At 52.1% G+C, this 26685-nt stretch overlaps 1 protein-coding gene across 3 annotated transcripts in view; it reads left to right on the top strand.

The window, feature by feature from the left end:
- USP31 (ubiquitin specific peptidase 31) overlaps window positions 1-12789 on the top strand; it is a 30538-nt gene extending 17749 nt beyond the window's left edge. Inside the window, exons 10-17 of one of the 3 annotated variants that reach the window (XR_011155353.1) lie at window positions 348-425; window positions 614-743; window positions 2008-2127; window positions 2284-2509; window positions 2886-3044; window positions 3753-3905; window positions 4896-6951; window positions 12709-12789. Coding sequence is in view for 2 of the 3 variants with exons in the window: in XM_069030429.1 (XP_068886530.1) it covers window positions 348-425; window positions 614-743; window positions 2008-2127; window positions 2284-2509; window positions 2886-3044; window positions 3753-3905; window positions 4896-6436 (2407 nt within the window). In the remaining variant the exon portion in view is untranslated. Of the gene's footprint in view, window positions 1-347; window positions 426-613; window positions 744-2007; window positions 2128-2283; window positions 2510-2885; window positions 3045-3752; window positions 3906-4895; window positions 12472-12708 lie in introns of those variants that run through there. The other 2 variants (XM_069030429.1, XM_069030428.1) reach the window with 2 other exon arrangements.
- The last annotated feature ends 13896 nt before the right edge of the window (window positions 12790-26685 follow it).

The raw sequence follows: 26685 nt of genomic DNA, 5'->3' as shown, positions 1-26685 counted from the left end.
TCATGCCCTCTGGAGTCTGTCCTCCCTGGAAATGGAGAACGGAATGAAAATATTACTCCCACTATTTTTAATTTTTTTTCTTGTGCCTGTTATTCTTCAGAAATGTTGGTAGATGCCTGTTTTGTAGCAGGTGTATGTTGCCTTACAGAACTTGCATACTTGGATGAAGGCATTAGCCAGCTTTGCCAAGTTTTTTGCTGTGTGAATTCCATCTACTCCATTGCAAACTTGAGCTGTGGGAGTGGAGGAAGGATGAAGGGCTTGTGGAGAGAAATTACGTGCATGTAGAAGATAATGTAGACTTTGGATTGAAAGATGATCTGACTTCTGTCTGCTCCTCTCTGCAGGGCATTGAAGTCATGCGGACAGGGGGGAACCGCTCATGTGAAATTAGTGGTAGAATGGGACAAAGAAACTAAAGATTAGTAAGTATGAAGTAAAAAACCTCAGTGTGTTCACCTCACAATTGCTGCTTGCAGCTTGCTTGTGTGAACTGTGCATCCTTCAGCAAACGTGAGACCACTCAAATTCCACCTATGCCCAGCCCCTGTCTGCAGGGACAGCCTGGGGAGCAAGGGGATGTGCTGGTAAATGTGGTGTCTCCCTGATGCAGCTTGTTTGTGAATACAGAAGAGGAGTATATTCCAGACTCTGAAAGCGTCCGCCAGCAGAGAGAGCTTCATCATCAACCTCAGATCTGCACTTTATCTCAGTGTTTCCAACTGTACACCAAAGAGGAACAGGTAGATATAGACTGTGTACTCTGGCTTGTTCACATGCTGCAGGAACTCCCTCACTCCAGAGCGGGTCATTTTTGCAAACATTGATTCCTTGTGACAGGAGAATAGATTTGTAACACAAGACCGTGCTGCTGACGGAGCTCCTCTGCAGTGAGAAGCTTGTGGGAGGTCCTGCTGCTGGGTTCTTTGCTGCCCAGATGTTGATACAAGAACTTAGTCCTCTCTTTGGCAATTTCCTCCCTGTGAAATATTATAAATAATATAAAGGGCTAGAACAATGGGGCTTCATGGGAATGTCCTGGAGCAATTGTGTGTTCCCAAGCTTGAGCAGGGCTGGGGTGGGCTCAGGCAGCCCCCACTGAGTGGGGCCCTCCCCAAACAGTAGCACAGTGACCACTGAGCTCAGTTCTGCAGGAACATGGCTGCTCCCCTGCTCTGGCTCTGCTTGTGGTGTATGAGGCTGAAGAGGCAGGAGTGATGGTGTGCCACAGGCAGGCTAGAGAGGGCTCTGACCTTGCCCCTGCCTGGCACATGGAAGCCATCTCAATTCCTTTGGCAGTCTCTAATCTGCTGTACAAAGGGCTGGTCTGGAGGTAGCCTTTGCACCCAGGACTGAGCTGTAATAATTTTGGAGCCTCTCTTGGTTGCTTCTTTCAGAGGTGAGGGAAGAATTGTTTGACAGCTTAAATCTCTGCGGCTGCTGAGTTCTCTTAGCACTGGGCTGTGGAGGGAGGCTTGGGCAACAGGGAGAGTCTTCAGTGTGTAACTCTGTGCTGTTGGGACTACAGAGGAAGAGGATTCCCAGAGGGCAGTGAGGTGTCAGAGGTGACATCCAAAGTACACCTTTCTTCTTTCTGTTCTGATGTTTTTCTGCTTTTTTTTTCCTGCTTTTTTTTCTACTGCAGGTTTTCTTGTGAGAATACTTTTCAGGCTGCCAAGCCTGCCTGCTTTTTGCCTTGGTTTTTCCTTCTCCCCTTCCAAGGCATTGGCATTTATAAGGTGCAAAAAAGCCCTCTGCACAGCAGCACTGGCTGGATTCTGCCTTGCAGCAGGAAGTGCCTCCTGAATGAGGCACCAGTGTCTCTGCTTGTCACTTTGAAAAGCGTTATTGGGAACGCTGCATTTCCAGTAAGCGTGATAAATGCTGGAGGGAGATGAGGCAGAGATCAGTGTCTGCACTGGGCTTAGGGCAGCAGAGGAACAGTGGTGTGGTGCAAGCTGCCTTGGAATTTGAAAACCAATACCCACTCCTGCCCATTCCTTGTAGCTTGCCCCAGATGATGCATGGCGATGCCCACACTGTAAGCAGCTGCAGCAGGGTAGCATCACACTGAGCCTCTGGACCTTACCTGATGTTCTCATCATACATCTGAAAAGGTTTAGACAGGTAAGGATGCCTGTAGTGTTCCTGGAGGACTGCTGAGTGATGTGAGTAGACCCCCCTCATTAGAAGCAGCCATTCTGCCCTATGTGTTTCTCAGCTGGGGTTTTCCAGGCATCGTGGCCTTGGGCCTCTGCAGCTTGCGCTCTTCTCTGTACACAGGAAGGAGACCGAAGGATGAAACTTCAGAACATGGTTAAATTTCCCTTGAGTGGCTTGGACATGACTCCTCACGTTGTGAAGCGCAGCCAGAGCAGCTGGAGCCTGCCATCGCACTGGTCACCTTGGAGGAAACCTTATGGCCTCGGCAGAGATCCTGAGGACTATATCTATGACCTGTATGCTGTCTGCAACCACCATGGCACCATGCAAGGGGGACACTACACAGGCAAGTGTCCTGCTATGCTATCTATGGTGGAGCCATTCACAGAGAAACTGGTTATATTTCTGTAAGGAGTCAGACTGATGGAAGCAGAGTGCCATAAGTTACGGAAGGTGAAATGAATGGAGTCACCCCAAATGATGTTCTGTTCTGAGCAGTAATGTTGGACAAAGAAAAGTCCTGAAATGTAAGCTGTTCATTATGTTCTGGCAGCCTCAGGCTTCCATCTTGCCAGTCAGACTGGAAGATGATGCAAGAATAAATCTGTTTCTCGTATTCTCCTCTGAGTCCATCATAGCAGATAAGGTTATGTTAAATATCGTAGAGCAAACCTGAGAGTAGTAGGAGTGAGGGAGTCTTACAGTAATGTATTATTTCTTAGCATATTGCAAGAATTCTGTTGATGGCCAGTGGTACTGCTTCGATGACAGCGAAGTTCAGCAACTTTCTGAAAGCGAAGTCTGCAAGCAGACAGCTTACATCTTGTTCTACCAGCGACGCACAGCGATCCCCTCATGGTCTGCCAACAGCTCGGTGGCAGGTAAGCCCTGCTGGCACTGTCCAGGGATGGCTATAAGTTGTCTTTCATGGGTAGTTTGTCCTTCTGAGGAATTTTCTACCCAGCTCTGCTTAAGCCCCCACTCTGTGTCCCAGAACTAGGTAAGGCTTGTCTGAGTCTGTGGGTGTGTGTCAGGGGCCGTGGGAACTTTCACCTCTTCTGCTAAGGCAGTTTTGGCAGGGAGGCTGTGGAGATGGGGGTAGCCCTTATGCCCCTACAGGTGACTGCTCAGAGCTGCCATTGTCAAAACCAGGACGTCAAATCGTGGCTCGCTCCTTCCCTGTAGCAGCACTCTTGAGTCCCAAGGAGGCACTGGTAGCACACGTGTTGGTGGAATCCAGGATGAGCTGTGGGCAGGTGCAGGCTTGGTGACCTGCCTTCGGAAAAAAAGAGATTTTTGTGGTGTTAGGGTGGCAGCTGAAATGCCACCACTGCCTGCATGCTGGTATTCACAGCACACTGGGACAAGTGCAGTTCTGTCTTCCTATTCTGACCATAACTGCTCCGTAAGAGGAAAGCCCCATTCCCTTGGCAGTGTCTGGATGCTGGGGCCATGAGGGCCGGCTCCAGGTGTCTGCCAAAGCCAGAGCAGTGCAGTGTGTGCCCAATGTACCTGACTCCCTGGCCTGCCAGGGTTCTGCGTGCGTGCAGCCGTGCGCTGCTGACCCGTCCCGTGCCCGGTCCTTGCAGGCTCCACGAGCTCGTCGCTGTGCGAGCACTGGGTCAGCCGGCTCCCGGGCAGCAAGCAGCCCAGCATCGCCTCCGCCGCCTCCTCGCGCCGCACCTCCCTCGCCTCGCTCTCTGAGTCGGTGGAGCTGACTGGGGAACGGAGTGAAGATGATGGTGTGTATCATTGTCGGGGGGAAAACTGGGCCACTTGTCTTTGTGTTGCAAGATCCTTACTAAAATAGCTGCAAAATCTGTGGTTGCACGGGACAGTTATTCCAGCAGCTGAGACAGGCAGACGCTGTCTCGGTAAGAGCACAGGTGGGCTTTTGTCTCATATGAAAGGTTGAGGAGGACAGGGCAGGAACCTTAAGGAACCTTTCAAAGAAAGTGAGTGCCATCAACAAAACCTCTTAGTCAGGAACTTCTGTACTTGTGTTCTCTCTGGGTCTCACTGCATCACCTTTGCAGGATGGCTGACACAGTGCTGACAGATTTAGCATAGGCACTAATTGCCTGTTGCTGTGCTGCTGGATGGTCCCAGGGAATGGGGGGAGGTGCAAATTCACTCATGCACACTCCACACACTGCCTTGTAACTTCTGACAATGTGGAGCTTCATGGGTCAGTCAGAGCATTTGGAAGCTGGTGGGGAGATGTCCCTGCAGCAGTGCTGCAGCAGTGCTGTGACAGCTGTCAGGTCTGGCCATGGAAGTTGCACTTTTAAAATACTTATATTTTGTGTTTCTAAATACAATTACATCACTTGATCTAGAGGTGGGAATCCTACTTTGCCTTTCATAAATTGCTCTGGGAAATATTCTTCAATACAGAATCATAATCCTAGCTGGCGATCTCCTTGCCAGTTTCAAGGACTTTAGAGGTACAAACCCTGTGTTTTATCTCCTGCTGCTCAGGGATGAGAGAAGAATCTGGGTTATCAGTTTTAGAGGCTTCAGAGAGTTACTCCTGGGTGACCACTAGCAAATAACAGTTGTTGGATTCCTCATTCAGCTTTTGAGCAAGAAACTGTGCCTGCAGCCTGCATGGAGAGACACATAGTGTGGTGTGGGGGGGCTGCTTGGCCCTTGTGGGGAAATGCAGATGGGTGAGGTAAACCATCTGCAGCCTTGGCTTTCCCACTGACTGTCACTTGCTTTCTCTGCAGGAGGATTTTCAACTCGACCATTTGTAAGGAGTGTCCAACGTCAGAGCTTGTCATCCAGATCCTCTGTCACCAGCCCACTGGCAGTGAGTGAAAATGGTGTCAGGCCGTCCTGGTCACTCTCTGCAAAACTGCAGTTCCGCTCCAACTCCCCATCACGCTTCTCTGGAGATTCCCCAGTACATACCTCTGCTTCCACCCTGGAGAAGATCGGGGAAGCTGCTGATGATAAAGTCTCCACCTCATGCTTTGGCAGCCTGAGGAATCTCTCTAGCAGCTACTTGGAGCCCTGTGACAGCAGTCGGCGAGAGCACAGGACGGCTCGCAGAGCCCCTTTGGCTGTCATGGAAGGGGCGTTCAGGGAAGAGTCCGTTGTAAGGACATCTAGCTCAGACCTTTCAGATGGGTATGGTAAAAGCTCTGTGCAGCCGGATAGGAATCACCCTGCTCTGGACCCTTTTGATAACAACAATCAAATCGCCTTTGTTGACCAGAGTGATTCTGTGGACAGCTCCCCAGTGAAGGAGGTGAAAGCCCCAAGTGGGACGGGGTTGGCTGCAGAGAAGGCACATGACACCCCTAAGAAGGGTCACAGCTCCAAAGGAGCTTCTGAGCCGGACAAAAGTTTGAGGAAGGGAAGGACAGTCTTAGCTACCCAAGAGACCAAAGTCTCTCACTCTTCTCCTCCACTGAAGAGTTCTCAGAAAGCTTCCCGGTCTAGAAGTAAGACAGACTCTTCTAGGGTCAGCGGGCGACACGGGTCTCCTGCTCCCACTCAGGCTAGGAAGGATCACAGCACGAAGCCCTTGGAGGCATCTGTCCCATCAGCTCAACAGAAGCAGAAGTCAGGTTCTTCTCCATCCTCCACAGCTGCCAAGAAAACCCCATCAGGCTCATTGACTAAGGGCTCTTCGTCTGGGAAGAGCCGGACTTCCGACCGCAGCCTCAGCAGGGAGGGCTCCAAGATCAGCCTGGGGTCGGATAAAACGAGCATTACCAGCAGCTCAAGAACGAGCTCCCCACGGATCAGCCACTCCAGGAGTGACAGCAGGGCAGTGGACAGCAAGCACGTGCGCAGCTCCTCCATGGCCAACCTGCGGTCTCCAAATGTTGGCGTGCGTTCTGGGTTGAAGAGGGACAGCAAGTCGGAAGAGAAGGGTTTGTCTTTCTTTAAATCAGCCTTAAGGCAGAAGGAGACGCGGAGGTCAGCAGACCTGGGGAAGACGACAATGCTTTCAAAAAAGACAGGGAGTGTCAGTTCCAAGTCAGGCAGTAAAAATGTGCTGGAGGACAAACCAGAGAAAGGTGGTGTTCCACCAGCCTCTCAAACCAATGCCAACATTACTACAAAAGAAAAACTTGTCTCAAAAGATGCCACATCTAACAAACATTCTCTGCTATCCAGTCGCAAGTCCAAGTCTTCCCAGCTAGATCCCGGAGTCCAGTCTCCTCCTTCCAGTGGCAAGCAGTCTGCTGACAAGCCACTGAAAAAATTACCTTCCAGCATGCAGGTGTCCGTACGGCCTTCTCTGGAACCTCAGTGAAATGCTGCAATCCAGGTGTCTTTTCTTCTGCTGAGAAGCTAATTTATTCTGAGCTCTTGTTTTTTGTTCATGTGCCTAATGTATGTTTTGAGGAGAAGTTAACTGCAAGTTGTTAAAGCGCCTTTGATTCTGCCATCAAACCAAATAGCCACAGGCAGCCAGCACTGGTGCAAGTAGCCTGGCTGGAGTCGTTGTTGAACATGAATGCAGCTGTCCCATAGCACTTGTACAGGAGTCTCTGTTGAAAGTGCAACAACTTTCTCCAGATTGGAGGGTTGGAATCTGACCCCCAGTTGTACTGACACTGGTGTGCTTTGTAGAGCTGTGAACTGATATTCCTTTGGTCTTGTTCTGAGTGGGCTGTGTCCACACTGGTGTATGGCCTTGAGCTGTGGAGGATGCAAAGGAAACTGGAGAGACTGTCGCTTCTTTCTGCTCTCAACTCTCTCTCCCTGCTCCCCTCCATTTCCAAGCTTTCTAAAGGGCAATATTTCAACACTAATGTTGTTTCTCAGGTATATACTCAGCCAGTATAGGAGGGACTAGCATTAGTGACGGACAGAAAGTGTCTCTGTGCGCGTCTGTGTAATAGATTTAATTTTTGCATTCCAACAGCAGGAGGTTTGAAATGTAACCTGCAGTTTTTGTTGCTATGTCTATGAAGAGTTTTGCTTTGTCCATACCTAAGGCAACCTCTACCCTGTCCTGTTTAACTACTTTCTTCTGAAATGCTCTGCTAAACAACAGAAGAAATCCCTGGGCAGCAGCTGGTGGCCGGCTCGTCCTGTGGAAGCAGTGCCATAGGAGAGTTGTGTCCACGTATACCTGGATGGCCGTGATGCTGTCAGGATGCCCCTATTCAAACTCCTGGGAAGCATTTCCTAATGTGCTCAGACCCTTATCATAGTGGTATAACTAAGCCTCCATTATCTCTAGGGGTGATGTTTAGGTCAAGTGTCATCCTGCCCTCTCCGAGCATGCTTTGGCAGACCCCTTTGTGTGGGTTGGCAGGGCTGTACCCAAACCCCCAGAGCAGTTTTCCTGTTCTCCAGAGTGCTGTATCCCTCTGGCATGCTCGTCCCCTCCCCATGGGTCTGGCTGCCACGTGTCCCTCAGTGGAAGGTTCCCCTTCTTGTTTGGATGACAGCCTCCATCAGGGTCAAAACACTACATCTACTGATGTCTTTGTTTACATGCACTTCTTACAGGGGAGATTCCTCAAGTTCTGTAAGGTTCCTCTTAAGGTAGATTTCTTAAGTCCTTTTACATATATGTGGTGTAATTTTTTTTTAAATTCCACGAGTTTTTATTGATGTGCTGCTTATCCTTTATGTCCACAGCCTGTTGTGTAGGTTGTGACAAGGTGGGCAATGCGCTGGACACGCTCTCTGCTGAGCGAGGTCTGTGCCTGTCCAGTCCAGTGGCAGAGCTTCTCTGGGCATAGCTTTGGGCCAGGCACATGTATGCTCTGTACCATCAGCATAACAAACTGGCTTGTGCCACCTCCCTTGCTGAGGTGCTGCTCACCGTACAGGCAGTCTTGTCCCCAGGTCTGCTGGGCACCTTGCTGCTCTGTGATCTCTTTTCTGCTCACCACACCTGCAGCAAGCTTGGGAGGGAAGGGCTGGGGGTTACTGGCTCCTCAGAGTGTGTGTGGGGCTGAGCTGGCAGTGCCATCAAGTTGGGGTCAGTGTGTGAGGGGTGATGTTTCTGCAGTGTAACCCTTGCAGCATCCTGGTTATGTCCTGCTGCATCCCCTTCACATGCCCCAGCAGTGCCCACAGCCTGCACATGTAATGCCTTGACTGTTCCGACCCGAATGTGACCATCCCCTCAGTGCAGTCCTTCACCTGGGCATTGTTTCAGTCTCATTTATTGCAGCAACAAGAAGCAAAGATTGCATTGCTTGCTTCTGAAATGTATGACTTGGATTATTCTTGGATTATTTTCTGTTACATCCAGCAGAGCAGATAAGACTTGCTTGACATTGCAGTACTTAAATTACTCCCTGAAATGTTGATGTTGAAGTATTTGTTTAAGGTTTTATCTGTATTAAGGTCTTACACTGTCTTGGCTCTTCTCTTGTAACAACTCTTCTAGCAAGAATGTAAATCCAGTGGCTCATGCTGGCTCGGCTTGGGATCTTTTAATAGACAGAACTACTCTCTGTGCATTTTACCATGGACATTTGTGAAAGGTTATTTTTATCAAATGACATTTTCTTTTCATGCCATCACTCACTGAAGGAGTTTATACTGGAAGCTGGTGTGTGGGTTTTGAGGTGGTTTTGCTCCTGCGCTGCATGCCTGAAGGGAATTTGAAGCCATGTCCAAATCTGTGTTATAGCTGAACACCAATTCAGTGTTTTTATCTGGAGCAAGTGAATGGTCCTTGGAGTTCCCATCTGGGCAGAAGGGAGATGGAGGTCATGGTATTCCAGCAGCTGATAAAAGTAGTTGAACCTCTGCAATCCCATGAGATGCAATCTCTCTCTTTCTGCACATTTTCTGTAATTCCTGATGCTAATTGCTGCCAGCTCCAGCACTGTCTGCTCTCTTTATGCTGCCAGACTGGATTTCTCTGTCCCTCTGGAACAGCAGCTCTGGTGCACAGGCTCCTTGCTCTGCAGGGGAGCGTGGTAGGCAGAAGGGGCTGCACTGACATTACCCTCATCTCTGAGCAGGTGCGATGCTGCTCCTCTCTGGTGGGTTTTCTGCTTGGGAGGGCTTTGCTTAGGATGTCCTCAGGCAAACCCCATGGTTTGACTTACAAGGGTGCACTAGAGTTCATGTGGAACATAAGACACACACCAGGCAAAAATGTCGAAGTGCAGTCTCTGGGAAGCGCAGTCCCTGCTCGGTGTCTGTGTCTGCTCTGTGTCAGGGCACCTGGGAACACAGCTGCTCACGTCACTCCGCACCTCTGCTTGTTGGTGTCACACATCTTTTGTAGTAAATGAGCTTCCTTGCACAGGAGAGGGTTGAAGGGTATGGGTCCAGGAAACACTGTTCGCTGGGAGTGTTAATCAAAGCCTTGTTGTTGTTACAGTCATGACTCCATCAATGAAGTAGGAGAAATGTTTCTGAAACTGAATGTAGGTTATTACAGGCCCTACTTAAAGGGATTTGGGGAAAAATCATCAGTCTTCTGCAAGTCTCCTTGCTTTAAAGCAGACTTATCTCTTGTCCCTTTCATGTGTAGGAACTCCTGGCCATGGTATTGTGTTGTCCAGCTGCCAGGATGTGGCATGGTACCAGGGAACACTCGAGAGAGGGATCTGCCAAGTCCTAGATGCCAACACCACCGTGGCTTTGCATATGGATCCTTCAAGCAGCAGTGGCTTGAGGCTATTCTGGAGCAGCTGCATGTACATGGTCATCTCTTAAAGTTCCTGTTAGCCATCAGAAGCACTCGTGGCCGTGGGGGAGGTGGGCTATGCCATCTCCCAGAGGCCACTGCTGCCCAGGGACCTCCACCTCCCCTGGGTGGTGACATGTGGGGCCTGTAGGTCTCATGGGCATCTGAGTGGGATGGGAGCAGCTGCTGCCAGGTCTGCCCTGCCAGTCCTACTGGCGGGGTCTGGGATCCTCCTGCCAAGGACTTGGAAGCAAAGGTGTACAGGGTGGTCTCACGGTGATGGGAAATGCCTGGCAAGGGGGAGGCCCAGCAGTGTCCCTGCTCCCAAACAGGTGAGCTCCAAGGCAAAGCAGGCTTTCAGGCAATGTGTTTCCAATCGGCTTTGGGTTGGAGTCACCTGTGCCAGCATGTGACTTGCGTTTCACCCCACCTCCGTAATCTGCCACTTACTCCTGCTCCTGGAATTGGCCCTCTGGGTGCAGGAGAGCAGCGCCTTCATTCCAGTGCTCGATTCCTACAGGAGTCACCTAGAGACTTTTTTTTACCCTTTTTGGGCTGTGTCTTTTGGATAGTGTTTAGTAGTATTCAAGTTATAAGCACATTTTCAATGACGTGTATTGAAGAGGCACCTTTTATTTGTATTAATCACATTTGATAGACAATTTGGTGCCTGCAGTTCTCTGTAACTTGTGTCTCACTTTGCGTGTGTAAATTGTTAACCCTTTCAGACTTATCAAATATGGATTAATAAACACAAGATGCTTAGGATAGAAAGCTAGCAGCTTAATTGCACTTCTCCCACTGCAAGTGCCCTCATCCGCCGTCGCTGCAGGGGTTTTGCTTTCTGAAGCTGAAACTTGAGCATGATCAACCATTTTTCTCGGTGCGAGGCAGCTTGCATGGCCGTGCTGTCCCCGATGCATGTCCCTACTAACTATGCAAGCCTCTAGCCCAGCCATGGCTCCGGAGCACTGCCTGGAGTCTGTGCTGCTGCCTCGTGGTGCAGCTGCTGCTGTCACACAGGAGCATGTCCCTGGGTTCCTGCTTCCTTTGCACATCTTTGACTCTTTCCTTTGCAGGATTCTGCGTTACTGACAAGGCTGGAGCGTAACGTAAGGTTAGAGGGATCGGAGCAGGGAAATGAGAACAAACTGATTTCTATTTTGTGTTGTTTTTCCTTTTGTTAGCAGGGTGACCTGCTCAGGGCTGTGTGTGTAGCCTGCCATTCTGTGTCATGTAAGGGCATGCCTGTGCTGTGAGGAGGGGCAGGCAGGCACCCGGAGCCCTGCGGGCACTCAGAGCTGCTGTGAGTGTCCGTGTGAGGGGAGCGGTTCCCAGTTGTCCTTGTGCTGCCCATGCTGGTCTTGGGCCTTTGCCTGCCTTTCTGGGGGAGCCCTGGCTGCCCATGGGGGTAGCTGGTCTGCCTGTCCGTGCTCCAGAACCCTGTGGTGTCGGGGTTTGAGCCGTGTCCTGCTGGACAGCAGGTCCCCTGGGGCACCCGTGTGTGCCACGTGGCCAAGGCAGCTGGTGAGGGCTGGCCTGGGCTTTGTGCAGGTTCCAGGACTCCTCCTGGTTCTTGGCCCTGCAGCTTCGGTGCCCTCCCCTTGGTCAGCCAGCATGGAGAGCATTTGGAAACAACATTCCGAATAATTTTACTGTTGGGTGTTGTTTTTTTTTATTTTGGTTTGGTTTGGGTTTTTTTGAATCTTTGTCATTTGCCTACTAATCCAAAAGAATTTGGCAGTATCTAATGATACCTGTGGAGGGAACTGAAATTTAGTTTTAATCTGTGGTGAGATGAAAGTTCTACATGGTTTTCTCAACAAAAGCACCGTAAAGCAGTTACTATTAAGAGCTTTATTTTGTAAAAGCAAAGCACCTGAAGACTTGTACAATGTCTGTGTTAGGTCTAAAGGCTTAGGGACTCTTCTATTTTTTTAAAGGTGATAGCACTCAATTTATCTGCAAATAATGTTTTTTAAAAGACACAGATTAAAACTAAGTGTAACCACCAGTCCCGGCTCACTCAGCCCTGCAGCGCACACGCGCCGGCCTCAGGCTCATGTGGCATTTGTGAGTGCAATAAACCCCTTTGGAGGTGCTACATTGCCTTGGGTAGGGTAACACAAGGGAATCCAGGCCACAAGTGGCTCCATTATTGTCCTGTGGCCTTCCAAGTATGAATTTGTACAGATTTGCTCACCACCTGTGCCTCACCATTGGTTAAAATTGAATTTTAAGTCCTGTTGCAAATGCAGTTTCTCTTCTGGACACAATGTCAGATTTTACACTGGAATATCTACAGTTCTCAAACTGCATGTCACATCACTGTACCTGGTACAGGGACGTGGGGCTTTCCCACACCTTTGATATTCTCCTCTGTATTTTAATGTTTTTGACCTGTACAGTAATTGGAAAGCAGGCTGTCTTTACTTGGGGTTGAACATTGTACCATAAATTTTAAATTATTTGAGGACAACTGCATGAGACTGTGTCAATGCCTTTTATTATTTATTTGTATGTTTTATTATTCGAGGTGTATGCACTTTTAATATGCAGAATTTATATTTTTATGTTACAAATCATTTTCTTTCAGAAAGAAGAGTTTGAATATGAGGAATTGGAATTAAGTGCAAAAAGGGGAATATGTAATGAAATACAATAAATTTATTACTAGGCATCCTGCCTGAGTGAGCGTTTTTCCAGGCTGCAGGCTTCAGCTTGCCGTGTTCCTGCCCTGCCTGCTCCGGGCCCAGGATGGGGGCACGGCCTTGGGAACTTCCCCGTGTGCCCCAGGGCTCCTTTGGGGAAACCAATCCCAGAGGCCTGGTTTTGGGCACAGACCTGTGTGCTGGGGAGGGGAGACACAGGCTCCTGCTTCCCCTGTGTTGTTCCTGATGCTTCTCTCTCCACAGACCATCAGTCCAGGTCCTGCAGTGCTCGGCCATGGTCCCAAGAGAGTGGGTGTGGGACCTGCACCAGAGTCCTTGTGCTGGTGAGTCTGGTCTGTGAGCCCCAGAGCAGGGGGGTGTGATCTGGTTCCTCCTTGGAGTTTGAGGGCTCATACCTGCTCAGGCAGAGGTGGGAGTCTTCCCTGTCCACCCATCCATGCCTCATGTTGGGACTCAGTCCCCCACGTGAAGGGGCTTGTGGGCTTCTCCACACAAGAGCAGTCCCCTGCCACCCCCAGCCCCATCTATGCCCGCTGCCACCCACAGGAGTGAGGACAAACTCCGGACAGGAGGGACACATGGACCCAGGTCCTATGGCATTTGGGGCCAGAAGATGCCCAGCCCGATCCCCACACCTCCAGGAGACCCTCAGGCCACCCCTGCCTACAACATGGCCAAAGGTATTGAGGGCAGGGTGGCCTGAGGGGCTTCTGCCTGTTCCCTTCCTGCCGTCACCAGAAGCTGGAGGCTTGAAGCTCCTCCAGCTCTGTCCTAATTAAAGACTGTTTTTCCTTTAGCAGGGTGTGCAACGGTGACTCCAGACTTGGAGGAGAGTGTGGCTGCCAGATGGGAATGTGGATGGGCTGCTCCTGCTGCCACCCACCTCAGCCCAGCGAGGATGAAGATGGAGCAAGGCAGGAGGAGGACAGGCTGCTGCTCCTGGGTGCTGAACGGAAAACCTTTGTCCTTGGTGGATTGTTTCCAAGTGAGCCAGCCCCTGGGCTCAGAGAGCTGTTCCAGCTGCCACGCTGCAGGCACCAGCCCCTGCTGGGCTGCCCAGTCTCAGGGCAAACGGGCACAAAAGGCTTTAGCGATCCCGTGTGTCCTCTGGGCGGAAGAATGGAAAGTGGCGTGCCCTCCCTGTGCCTGGGGGCCTTTCCAGTGTGGACTCTGATCCTCCTACTCCAGTGAGCCCTCGGATCAGTGCATCAGGGGCTGGGCTGGGCTTCACAAACTCACCTTTCAACACAATTTTTGATACTCAAGGGTTCTTTTTCTCTCTCCTCCTCCATACATATTTTTGTAGGAGGGGACTCTTGCAACAGGTGAGCAGCACTGTCAGTGTATGCCCCATGCCCCTTTGGTGCTCACCAAAGTGGAAGCTGTCATTGAATCCTTCTTGTTCCCCTAATCTCCAGATTGGTTGTCCTGATCTCCCCTTGCCTGGCAGTGGTTACAGAAATGGTGATGTTGGTGGGTTTATCAACAGCTGTGCTGTATTACCCCTTGCCTGCATGGGTCCCTGGGCACTGGGGGGGGACATGGCCCCTGCCAGGCCCTGCCATGCAGCCTTGGTCTATGTTTCCATCCATCCTGCTGGGAATGGCAAGCTGGAGCTGAGCCCTTGGGTGCTGGGCCGAGGAGCTGGTTGCTGCCCTGGCCAATCACGCACACGATCCCACCCCTACCATGTACCAGAGCACTGCTTCACATCTTGTGTAGAAATGGGGATGGCAGATGTTGTATTAAATCATGGGGTCATCATTTATTTATAGGTGATTACATTAAAGAGAGATTAATATAGCCAAAGGCTTTGCAGAATTAGAGTTAATGTACTTGTGTTTATTATATTTGCCAACATTTCTTCAATCCAGCTGGGGTTTTCTGGCCACAGGATTTAACAGAGAGCCCACTGCCATCCTCCAGCCTACCTGGGAGGGGGGTGAGAGGTCCATGGAAAACACTTGAGAACTTTAATCTTCGAGCGATCAATTGCCTCCCATTTTCTGAGGGTCCGTGGCAGGCGCTTGGTGTGTGGGCAGGGCAGGACTCAGCAATGCTTAGAGTGGGGTTGGGAGGGGAGCCCAGGGTTGGGGCTCCCAGATGTCACTCCTGGGCTGGGATTATGCTGTGTTTAACTGGGATTAGATTACTGCAGAGCTGGGCACAGATTTCTGACACCCTGGGGAGGTGGGTGTGTCCCTGAGGAGCACCGGCAGGGGGATGGCGTGGGGTGTGTGTGTGCCTGGTGTTCCCTTGGTCCCTGTGCCCCCAGAACCTGGTCTGGGGCTGGCAGTCCCCTGTCCCATGGGCTGTAGGTTGCCTGCTGCCAGCTCAGGGGACACCAGTGGAGCTCCCCTGCTGATGGATGAACCAGAGGAGCCAAGAACACCCTGTGTTTGACTGGAGGAGCCAAACCACATGGTCTTGGGAAAACCACCGTGGGAATGGTTACTGGTTATGCCAGTCAGGACTGAGGGTGCACAGGGTGGATGTGCGAATCCCTGCTGTTGCCTGGTGGAACACCTGCCTGCCTCTGAGAGCCTGAAAAAACCTAAGCTTTGGGAGGCCATCAATAAATTGTAACACATTAGGCACTGTCACCCCTACCCCTGGACTCTTAAATTTTGCTCTAATTGGAGTATTGCTTTTCCTTCCTCAGCACTTTTTCCCCTCGGCCAGGTATCGATCCTGGCTCTGTGGGGATCTGGCTAACAGTTGGCAATTTATGGGAACATAAAACTAGTCCATCGTAGAGCAAAAACCCAACTTTTGATAAGAAATGGTGACATCAGCCTCTGGCTGATTCCAAGATGGATTTACCATTTTACAGTGGGTCCCCAGGGCAGGGGCTCTGGGGCTATTAGAAAGGGCAAAGGGAAAGGGACCCATTGGGGCAAAGGGACCATTAGAAGCCTCTTGGGCTAGGCCACCTTGTGGGCAGGGGTGGCCTGAAGGGCTTTTGAAGATGTGGGGGTCTCTTTTCTGGTCTCCTGTACCCCTTCTCATGGTAGTTGAGGGTCTGGCTGGGGTCCCCTGACCCCACAGGACCTGGGTCTATAATATGTCCCCTCCTGCCTGGAGCTTGGTCTCCCACTGCTGTGGGTGACAGGAGCTGGTGGGCAGCAGGCTGGGCTGGGCAGGGGGTGGCAGGAGACTGCTGGCAGTGGAGGGGTCTGGTGCTGGGCAACCTCCCCAGCTCTTTCACGTGTCTTCGCTCCAGCTCCCCCAGCCCCTTTGCTGCTCTCCTCTGGTGATGGATGCTGGTGGCTTTGTGGATTGAGGCTGGTTGTGGATTCCTGGATCTGTGGGTCCTTATCCCGCTGGTGTGTTCCTGCAGGTTTGGGGCAGTGGGGCCCCTGGGGAGCAGGTCCCTGGGATTAGGAGGCAGCTGGCGCTCTCAGCCCAGCTCCAGCCCCAGGAGGAGCTCCTGAGCATCCCATGACTCCCAGCCCAGCCACCCCTCTCGCAGCCTGCAGACGGACACACTGTCACGCAGCGCCAGGGCGTGTTGTGTTGGGTGTCCCGGTGCTGTAACAGCTGTTCTCCCCGCCATTTGCTGCCGCCTAATTGTGGTTTTATTGAAATGAGTCTAAATTGTCTGGGAATACATTAGCTCACTGTCTCCCTGTGGCTCACACTCTATGGATGTGAGTGCTCTGCAGTCGGCAGCGCTCGCGCTCCCCTTTTTAATCTTGCGGAACCGGCTCCCTGGAGAGCGGGTGCATTTCCTAACAGCCTTAACGAGTTTCCAGAGCTGGGGTCAGATTGTCCTGGCCGTGGTAATGGGGGCCGGGGGGGCTCGCCCAGCGTCGCTCCACAGCTCTGTGCTCCAGACTGTAAATAAAGCCGTGTCCGCTGGTGCTACCGTGAATCCCTTTGCTCCTTTAACAGGCAGAGTGTGCGCATTGCAAAGCAATTCCTGGAGCCCCTATGACAGTCTTTAAGCATTTTAATATTTTGCGAATGATTTATTGAGGGTAACGAGTAGATGATAGACTGCATTTCAAGGTGTGGATTATCCATTAGAGCTCATGTTGAAGGCGTCTGCACTGACAGGCTACTGCCGAGCAAGGCAAGTGCAACCGATCTGCTGTGTTACAGGAGGGGTCAGCACCTCCTGCCACAGCTTGGAGATAACCCGGTGCCCCGCTCGCTGCCCTGGTGACATCGGTAAATTCCTGCCCCTGGCCGGGTGGTGCCGATCCTGCCCATGGAATCAGCTCCTGTCATGCCTGGTTAGGAGGAACTTGGTGGTGGATCCCCCCAGTGCTGGATGGGTTCATGGGTTGTGCCATCACCTCTGCAGAGCCCCTGGTCTCAGGGCGGGAGATGGGCAGGTGCTTCACTGATTTATGAAGTGATTTGTATTGTGGGGCCAGTCCTGCCACCAGGTGCTTCCCCCGTCCGTGCATCCCCGTGGGCTCCACAGTCCCAAGGAAGGTGTTGGCTGTGGGACACGAAGCTCTTTGCACTCCACGGTGCTGGCTTTGATTCTCTTTCACACCTTTTGCAGTTGGTGCTGCCCGTCCCACTGTGGCACAGCCAAGCTTGGGCCAAGAGGGGGCCGGCCCTGTGGGCTCAGGGTGATGGTGACTGGGACATTGTCCCCTGGGTACCCCTTGCTCTGCTGGGGGGGTGGCCGCCACTGCAGGGAGGGCAGGAGCTGTGCTGGCTTCATTACAGTGAGATTAATGCTGGTTATTGGGAGTTTTTATCACCTCAATGTTTCCTCTCAGCTCCTGAAACCAGCTTCAGCCCGGATTTATTACCTGGCAAATAAATACAAGTGCAGGTTTATTTTGCCTCCTTGATCATCAGAAAGGAATGAAAATCTAAGCAAAATATTAAAAATAAAATAGACTCCGTTTTTCTTTAATTGACCTTTGATTTTTAACGTAATACCTTCCCCATGTTGCTGCTTCAGCCTTTAATTTCTCTCGGTGAAGTGGCTGTGTTCAATGATTCATTCTGTCCTGAGGCAAAGCACACACTGTAATTGGTTTTTAACTTCCTGGAATGTCAAAGCTAGGATTGAAATTTTACGTATCACACCACCAATTCAATACTGGCTTTAATAATAATGTTGCAGAAAGGAAAGCAGATTTACAGCTGTAGAAAAATGTAATCAAATTTTGAGCCTGAATGCAGTAAGTCCAAATGCTAGTTTTCATTTGGAAACTTGTTAGATAAATGTGACATCACCTGAGTGGTTCCCAGCTCATTTCTGCTTCTCCGTGCCACAGCCGGGGGAGCTTGGAGGGCTGGGAAAAGGGGGGGAGCTGCGGGTCCGCTGCTGCTGGCGCTGCCCCGGGGAGGGGCTGCTGGCTGCCCCGGGGTCCAGGTGCCCCTCGTCAGTCCCTGGGACAGGCTAGGGGGAAACACGCGGCCGGAGCCCCTCGCGATGGCATCGGCCCGAGGGAGCCGCGCTGCCGCCGGGGTGCTGCTGGGGGAAACACCCCCACGGCACTGCAGACACAAACACGCAATCGATTTTGGCCAGTTAATGTCTGATAAAAACTAATAGCCCTTCTCTCCCTTTCTTATTACCGAATGACCTCCAGCGATCCATTAGTTTAACAAATGATATGCGAACGTTCAGCATGGCTAATGACTCTGGATTAAACCCACTGACACCTAATTCATCAGCGTGCCCGCACCACTGTGCCTATTGTGCCGCACTCTCCATCACCGCCGCGTTCCCACAGCACCCGTCAGCGTGTCCCTGGCACCCCGCGTGGAGCTGGGCACTGTGGCCCCGTGTCTCCTCCGTGCTGTGTCCAGAGCCGCCGGTGCTGGGCTGGACCCGCAGCCCCGTGGTGCTTGGTGCCTCCGTGCATCGCCCCGCTCCAGCGCCCGCCCTGCTGCCCGCAGCGCTGCGCTCCCTGCTCTCTGCTAGGATGCCCTAAAAAGCTAACTAAGCTGAAATTATTTTCTTTCCTTGGAAAAGCGTTTAAATAATGTATTGCCCTCACTTGCTGTTACTGAGTGTTTCAAAAATCCAGGGAACTTTTCCTTCTCACTTGTGTGTTGCATCTGTTTGTTGTAGGGTGTGAATCACCCTTGGGAGGATCATTTGAAATTCCATCTCAAGGCCAGTGCCCTGGCCGAGGGTGTGACTGTACCTGTGCCCCCAGGTGCATCCCCTGTGGGCAGTAGGATCTCAGGCTGAAATCCAGCCCAGGGCACTTCAGAGGAGCTGTTTCCCACCCACCCTGGTGCCCGCGGTCCTGGCCGGCCCCACAGCTCCTGTCTTGCTTTTGGATGGCAGCAAATTGTAATGAAATTGGAACCAGTGCAAACAGGCCATGGAAACACCTGGAGCAGCGAGGGAAGCATTTCCATTTCTGCACCAGAGTTGGATGGATCATGATGTACTCTGCGAGATTTGAAATATTATAACCAAAATATGCCCTGTATTTCCCAGTCTATCCGGGCTCCAGTGCTCGTGTTGTTACACGGTGCTCCCTCAGGCTGGTGCTCCTGGTCCATTGGATGGAACTCATGGATTTGAACCTCTTTCCCTGTCTGGCTGAGCAGCCAAACTCATTTGCTACTTGAATTTCACAAGAAAGTAAGCTCTCTCCAAAGGGTTAAGGAAGGTGTGGAACTAGGTAAATGCTGGACCTGTTAGAAACTCTTCCATAAAGTTCCTCCCAGACTTTCTCTTTTCCCTGAAGTGACAGTATTTTGGAATCATGTTTCCATGTGTCCATCCCAGCAGCACCGCTCCCCTGGCCCACCCGGTGCAGAGTGACGACTTCAGGAGGCCCCAGCAAGGTGATGGAACTTTCTGGGGGCTTGTGGTCCCCTAGACTGGAGGGCAGGAGTGTCTTGCTACTTGCAGGGTTAGGGCTGGCTGGCTGTGTGCTGTCTGAGCCTGCCACTGCTGCCACTGCTGTTCACCCCATGTGCGGGAATGCAACGGGGAGAGCGTAGCACATCCCCGGCTGCTTTGCGTGGTTGGCCTTTGTTAAGCTGCTGCTGTGCACGTGCTGGCACAGCCCCAGGGTCTGTGTGCTCCCCAGAGCAGGAGTCTCCATGCTGGCTGCTCTGGAGCACGTCTCTCCTTGGAGCCACTCGCATGATCATCCTCTTGTACCTCCTCCCCAATGCATTCCTACTTTGAGAATTCAGCCTCAAGCCTCTCACTTTAAGGGACTGCTTAATTTTTAAACCCTTGTTACCAGAGCTGGTAGGTGGCAGGGTCTGAATGGGATGTGTGGGGAGCCATAGGAAAGAGATGGAAGGTGAGAGAAGGGGGGAGCTGCTCACTGGTGGCCTCTGTCCCCTTACACAGCAGGTTCTGTTCTCACAGACTTAGGACAACACAGCAAAGGAGCCTACTTTGCAGAAATTGAGGAAAACCCCATTGGGCATATATTTTTTCACAAGGCTTGCAACATTCGGTCTTGATTTGATGCATTTCACCCAACTCAGCCCAAGATCAAGCCACTGAAAATAAACGTCCAATGTGTCTTTGGAAGGAGATGGAAAACAGCAGGGATGTGACAGAGCTTGCACCCTTAGGCCAGTGCTGGCAGGGCAGGCAGGGCACTGGTGATACCCTGATGGAGTCACCCTCTGCTATGCTGCTGCCAGGTCCTGCTGCCACAGCCCCATGGTCCCCAAGCTCCCAACCTGGTTCCTGGAGCAGAGGGCTCGAGGTGGCCTCCAGGGTCTGAGGGGAAAAGCTGCCAGCCCTGTTTGCAGTGAAAAAAGCTGAACAGCCCCAGAGACAGTGGGGACAAGGATGAGAAGGGCCCCACAGTCTTGCTCCCACCTGACAGTGCTCCATCACCCTTGGCATGCGCCTAGTGGCTCTGGATGGCTGCTGGGGAGATTTCCCTGGGCTCATGGATTGTTCCTCCCAGCCAGCTGCCAGTGCTGGCAGCAGGATGGCACCAACTCCAGCTTCAGCCCAGCTCCTTCCTGCAGAGCTCGTGCAGGAGCCCCAGCCTCACTGGTGCTCTCGGCAGTGCCGGCTGAGCCGGGTGCTGCAGCACTGGGGCCAGTCCCTATTGATTTCGATGGTTGCTAATGGTCTTTTTCATACAATAAGAGGCTTTTGTGGGAATAACTTAATCCACTCCTATCACTGGGTGAAATTGTACTGCTCACTACTCAGATTTCCAGGATGTGAGCTACTTTAATAGCAGAGGGAGTTTTATCTAATACATTTAATGCTCCAATATTTTTATGGCATGATAGGTACTAATTGCACTGCTGCAGTACCAGGAGTGCGAGAGGCCATGGGTCTGCTGGGTGTGAGGGAGCTGTTCTGGCACATGGTGGCTTGTGGGCACCTTGGCAGTGTGACTGTCACTGTCACCAGTTGCTGTGTTGAGCCCCAGTGTAGCCACCAATGCAGGTTATTGAGGTGATGACGAGGCTGGTGCTGGAGATGATGGAAATGCAGGGAACAGGAACTTGGTGTTCCCCAGGGGCATTTTTTTGTCTTGCCTCTCTGCAGCAGTGCTGCTCTTGCTGCTGGACAGTTGGGTTGGGGCCAGGGGAAAAGCCTCATGTCAGGCGGGGGTGACGGAGGTGACACCTCCTGGGACAAGGGATGCCAGGGCAGGGTCAGATCCCATGCACTTCAGGATGTGCTCTCGTGCAGGGCAGGCAGAGCATGCTCAGGGCAGGCAGGGGGTGCTGACAGGGTGATGCAGATGTGCCTGTATTGCAGGACATGCTCACCTTGCCACGCATGTTGGCACGTGCCAGCCCAGACTTCTGCCAGCTGTGCTCGAAGCAGCCAGGCCCAGCTCTCTCCTTGTGGCCGGGAGCAGAGCTCGGGGTTGGCTTGTGCAGGGCTGGAGATGTGTTCTGCCTTTGAACTAAGTGTGCAGAGATGTCTAATGGACTGTGATGGCCAGGATCAAAGGTTAGGAAATTTCTCAGTGTAACTTATGTAAATGAGGACTAATGAGGTTTTCATGATTACCTTTAATTAGCTTTTCCACAAGTGGCAGTGGTTTATATGGCGTGAGCCGGGACAGGTGGCACACACAGGTATGTGCACAACCAAGCACCTTCATTAAAAACATTTTTAAAAAACGAATATGCAAGATGCAAATTGTCTATTAAATGCTCAAGAAGAAGATTTCAACTGGGAAAAAAAGGCACAAGGAAAGCAGCAGCTCTGCAAGCCCTCCAGGGACTGTGGGGCTCAGAGCAGCAGGGTAGGCTGTGCCACACGTGCCAGTTATGCCACAGGAGACACGTCTGTCCTCAAGGCTGTGGGGGGCACGGCTGTCCCCATGGCTGTCCCACACGGGCAAGGCTGGGGTGGCCCCAAGCAGGCAGCCATGCTCAGTGTCTGGTGGGGACATCCCTGCAGCTGGGATCCTGTGGTCACAGGGGATTTCCAGAGAATGCTCCATCAGTGTGGCCGCAGGTACTTGGTGTCTCCTCTTTCCCTGCTGCATCTAACCCTGGCAGCATTGCCTTCTGCTCTGCTCATGCTGTGCAGAGCATGGTGAGGATGAAGGGACACGTGCCAGCTCTGAGCTGTGTCGGGTTGAGGGTGTGAGCTGTGGTGGGTGCTGGGCATGTGGCAAGCGCAGTGCTGGTGCTGGGTGCTGCTGCAGGGCCCTGGGCAGCCTGACCCTAAGAGAGGGGTTTAAACCAGAGTCAGAAGTGGCTCCCCTTGGAGCTTCCCTCTTGATCCTGAAGAGCTGGAGCATGGTGTCGGGTGGGAGGAGAACATATACGAAGAGACAGCAGAGTGAGTGAGTGAGATGACTTGGACAACTGCATCCAATTAGCCTGACATTAATCCTGGGCAAACGTGTGGAAAAATCACTGCAAAATTCAATTAATGGGAGATTTAGAGCCTGGGAATATAAATTCATGCTTGTCAGCGTGGTTGAGCAGAAGTAGGTCTTGTCAAACCGACCTGATTTCATTCTTTGATGAGGTTCTGAGTTTGGTGGTGGCACAGAAATGGCCTGTGCTTCCCTCAGTGCCACAATGCCCTGGGGGAAAAGTGATGAAAATGGATTAGAATGCAGGACTGAGGAACTGGAAGGGAAAGTCTTGTTCTGCAGCTGGGTGGTGATGGCAGTGTCTCCCTGGGGAGCTCTGGCCTGATCCAGGTGTGAGACCAGTGGTGCCGTGGGGCTCGGTGCTCGGGCAGTGTGAGTGGAGGAGAGACACAAGCACTGCTCCTGCTCTCTGGGCAGGGAATCACCTGCTGGCATGGGAGCAAGCACTCCCCTCCCCACAGCACTGGCTCTCTGGGGAAAATGTGCATGAGCAGAAAATGTCAAGTTTGTTTTATTTATCCAAACTATTATGTCAAAATGATTCTGAGTGTCACGAAAGCAGCAGAAACTCTGCCCAGATCTCTGGTGCCCTGGCAGGAGCTCCCATGGTGCAGGTAGCAGGTCATGGCCAGAGCACTCGCCGCCCCATGCCTGGGCACCTACTGGTGCTGCCTGGATGGAGGATGCTGCCTGTCCCATGCTGCCTGGGAGGATGACAGGCAGCTGGGCTGCAGGGACCGCTTGGCTCCAGCACCGCCACTAACTTTTCCAATTTCCCTCTGGAAATTGTTTCTGTCAATATTTTAATTTCATTTGGGCTGAGCAGGTGGAGCGAAGGCAACGCATCCTGAGCAGATCATTTGTCTCTTGCTCTGAATCTCGGTGGGGACCCATCATATGACAGGAAGCCTGCAGCTCCTCATGGATGGAACCAGGAAACCGCTGGGAGGATGGCCAGAGCAGGAGGGGACCAAGCCCCACTGCCCCCTGCCCCCAACACCCTGCTGCAGGGCTGGGCTCTGGGGCAGACACACGGGCAGGGACCCACTGGTCCTTCCTATGGGGCCACCACACTCCCCCAATGTCACCATGGGAGCACCATCAAGGCTGGAGCCTGGCTCAGCAAAGCCCCACATGGCAGAAAGTGCCAGTGGTGGCAATGGTGGGGGTGCTGGAGCACTGAGGCCACAGAGAGTGGGAAGCCCCTTGTGTCTCCTCTGCACTCCCAGGTGCCTCCAGGTGCTATCCCTGCAATGAGGTTTGTCTGAGGAGAGGAACAAGGTCTAACCAGATGGTGGGGCTAATAAATTGCCCAGGAAAAGCAAACTGGTACATGCAGCTTGCGTTTTCTCCGTGTCTCCATTGCAAAGTGCCAAAAGAAATCTGTCTCAGGAATTATTTCAGAGAGGGTAATTTCTGTTTCCCAGTTGCTGTCATACATTAGAAATATCTGAAATGCCTCCGGTTGGTTTCCAGTGGTGAGGAGCAGCCAGGGGCTGCCATGGATGAGAAGCACTAAAAGAAAATAAATTAGCCTCTTGCACTCAGCCCTTCTCACCACTGAACCACGAGTGACGAGCAGCTGCTGCTTAAGTAACGACCAGAATAATGAGCAGAATAAGATCCACAAGGGAATATCAACTCTGAGAAATAACATTTTCTCCCCCTTTTGAAGTTTGCCCTGGCAGCCCTTGTCCTGGCGTGGAGGTGAGCCATGGCCTGTTGGAGCTGGGGAGGGGTGTGGTGCATCCTCTGCCCCACACCACCAGTGCCAATACTCTTCCCTTCCTTTCCCCTCATGCCAGTCTGTCTCTTCCTGGCCGAGCCAGGTGTAAACCCCCTGGGCTTCCCATAACCACCCCTGCAGCCAGGGGAACCAGCAGCACTGACACTGGTCACTGCACTGCAACAGTGCTCACTCCCACACACTCGCCCCAGCTCTGCAGCCAGGGAAGAGCCTGAGCAGATGAGACAAGGTCACACTGGACTCTGAACTAAGCTGTGTGTTTGCAGCCAGGCTGGCCCAAGTTAATTTAAGAAGGTAGCTGGAGCAGCCAGAGCTTGTTAGTGGTCATGAGTGAGTCCCTGTGGCCCAGCACAGGGGTGAGGGGAGCCCCTGGCACCAAGATCCCCTCTGGCAGCTCCATGGGCACCATGAGCCCATCTGTCCCCTGGGCTTATCCTGCTGCTCTTCTGTATTTCCCAAATCCAAGTGGGTGTGTTTGTCTAGCTTGTAACAGGAACGACCCAGTTCTGAGCCCTGCTGTGTTGGAATGAGTGTTTTGAGGAAGCTCATCCCTCTGAAGATGTAAACCAGCAGCACTCCTGAATTTCAATTCCTTTATCTCCTCTGGTTGGCTGAGTCATCCAGGGATCATTCCCCTGACGTATGGCTTCATGTGTATACAATCACCACTGTACAGGGCTGCAGTTTGGAGACAGTGCCTCGTTTCCCAGTGGTGATTAATGACGATAATCTTCCCTCCCACTGAGCCTCTCAGGTACCTGTTGCAGTCACCATCCCCACAGGCTGCGTGTGCACTTAATGTGCCACCGTCGGGAAAACTACACATCCTTCTGCTGAAAGACATAGAACAAACCTAAATGGGGCTGTAAGTCTTTGTCTTGTTTCCCTGCAACACCCATTTCCACCTGTCCCACACGGGTGAGCAACAGGGAAGCAGCCGTTTTGATGTGCTCTCCCTAAGGGAAATACCGCTCTATCTTCACCTTAAACTTTCCTGTGGGTGTGATGAATCCACAGAGCAGTTGGTGCTGGTGGGGCTGTGCTCCCACCCGTGCAGTCCTGGCAGTGCTCTGGGCAGGGTGGGAGCCACTGCCTCAACCGGCAGGTGCAGAGCATCCTGCCCTGGATGGTGACAGTCACTGCAGGGGCCTTGGGGACAGGTGCCACAGTGCTTAGCTGGTCTGAGGGAAAGAACCACCCCAGCAGCTCCACTGGCACCATGTGCCACCAGCTGCTCGTGCAGGGCTGTGAGGCTGTGGGTGGGACAATCCCTTGGCTGATCCCATGGAGCTGTGAGGCTGCAGGTGGGATGATCCCTCACCTGCTCCCCCGGACAAGATGCTGTTAGCAGTGGGGTGGCTACTGCACTAATAATTTGGACTTGCACTTTAGCCAGGGCTGCTGGTCCCAGGGAGGCAGCCCTTTGGTAGAGGCAGCCCTTGGCAGAGTCTCTGCCTTGACAAGCTGCAAGCACAGGAGTGAGGGCATTAAAATGCTTGTGTTGATCTGGCAGGGACAGCACTGGGACAATGACAGGCAATGATTTGCTGGGAAAAAGGAAAATGACAATATTCTCCATCAACATTATTACAGGGCTGTGCCTCTGGGTGGACAACCCAAGAGCTGCAAGGAAGACTTTCATTTCCTTTTTCTCCTCAAGGAGAGCTAATGGCATTTAGTGCAGCTCTGGCCACCAGCCGCCCAGGCACTGAGCTGCTGGGACACCAAGCACCCTGTGTGCCACACCAAGCACATGGCAGTGCTGAGGTGATTGTCCCTGGCTGGGACTGGGCTGGCGGCGGGTGAGGTGCCCCCCTGCTCCACTCAGTTCTGCAGAGACACAGCACATCTGAATGAGCTTGTCAAATGAAATTTTCTGTCTGGTTAGAAATGGATTTTCAAGCTCCTCGCTCACATGTAAACATTTTTAGTGGTCCCCAGCCAAATCAGAGCCAGCAAGAGCAAACATCAGCCTGAGCAGACCCAGTCCCTGCAGGAAAATCACCGGCCACAGAAGGAAACCAAATGCATGATGGCTTCGAAAGGCATCCATTAAAGTTGTGTGGAAGTGATTCATGGTGCTGGTAGTTAGACTTTAATTAGATCTTAATCACATAATTTTATCTTTGTTTTAGAGATTAGAGCTTAATGACTGGATTGGTCTCATAACAGTGCTGTGACTAAACACAGCACTGTCACACGGCAGCTCTGTGGCAGGCAGAGATGGGGCTGAGAGCATTAGCCTCTTTGGGTGTTTTAAATAAAATTAGTGCATTTTAAATAAATAAAGAAATTTATTTAAAACACACTAATCCATTAGGACCTGCCAACACTCAGGGAAGGTGGAGAGGGAAGGAGCAAAGAGGAGGGACCACAGAGCCTGGTGTGAGCCCGGGCACTGGCTGCCCGGCTGCCACCATCGCCATGCCTGGTCAGAGGTCCATGGTGTGTGACAAGGAGAGATGGATTGTTTCAGCTGTCAGGTTGGATCCTTCACAGGATTAGCAGCAGAGTAACTCATCTCAGTCCCTCCTGGGCACTTTCCCTCCTGTGTTGCTGTTTTGGGCATCCACTCACTTGTGGCACAGGGCTGCTGCGCCCTGCAGTGTATGCGGATGGACACAGGGATGAACATGGCCTGAATGGCGATGGCAGTGGGGACCATCCCTCTACTAACATGCATGAACCCTGGACACGTGTCCC

This window comes from Aphelocoma coerulescens, chromosome 14 (genome assembly GCF_041296385.1).
Source record: "Aphelocoma coerulescens isolate FSJ_1873_10779 chromosome 14, UR_Acoe_1.0, whole genome shotgun sequence".
NCBI classification, from domain to species: Eukaryota; Metazoa; Chordata; class Aves; order Passeriformes; family Corvidae; genus Aphelocoma; species Aphelocoma coerulescens.
This window is presented reverse-complemented; position numbering and strand designations above follow the sequence as displayed.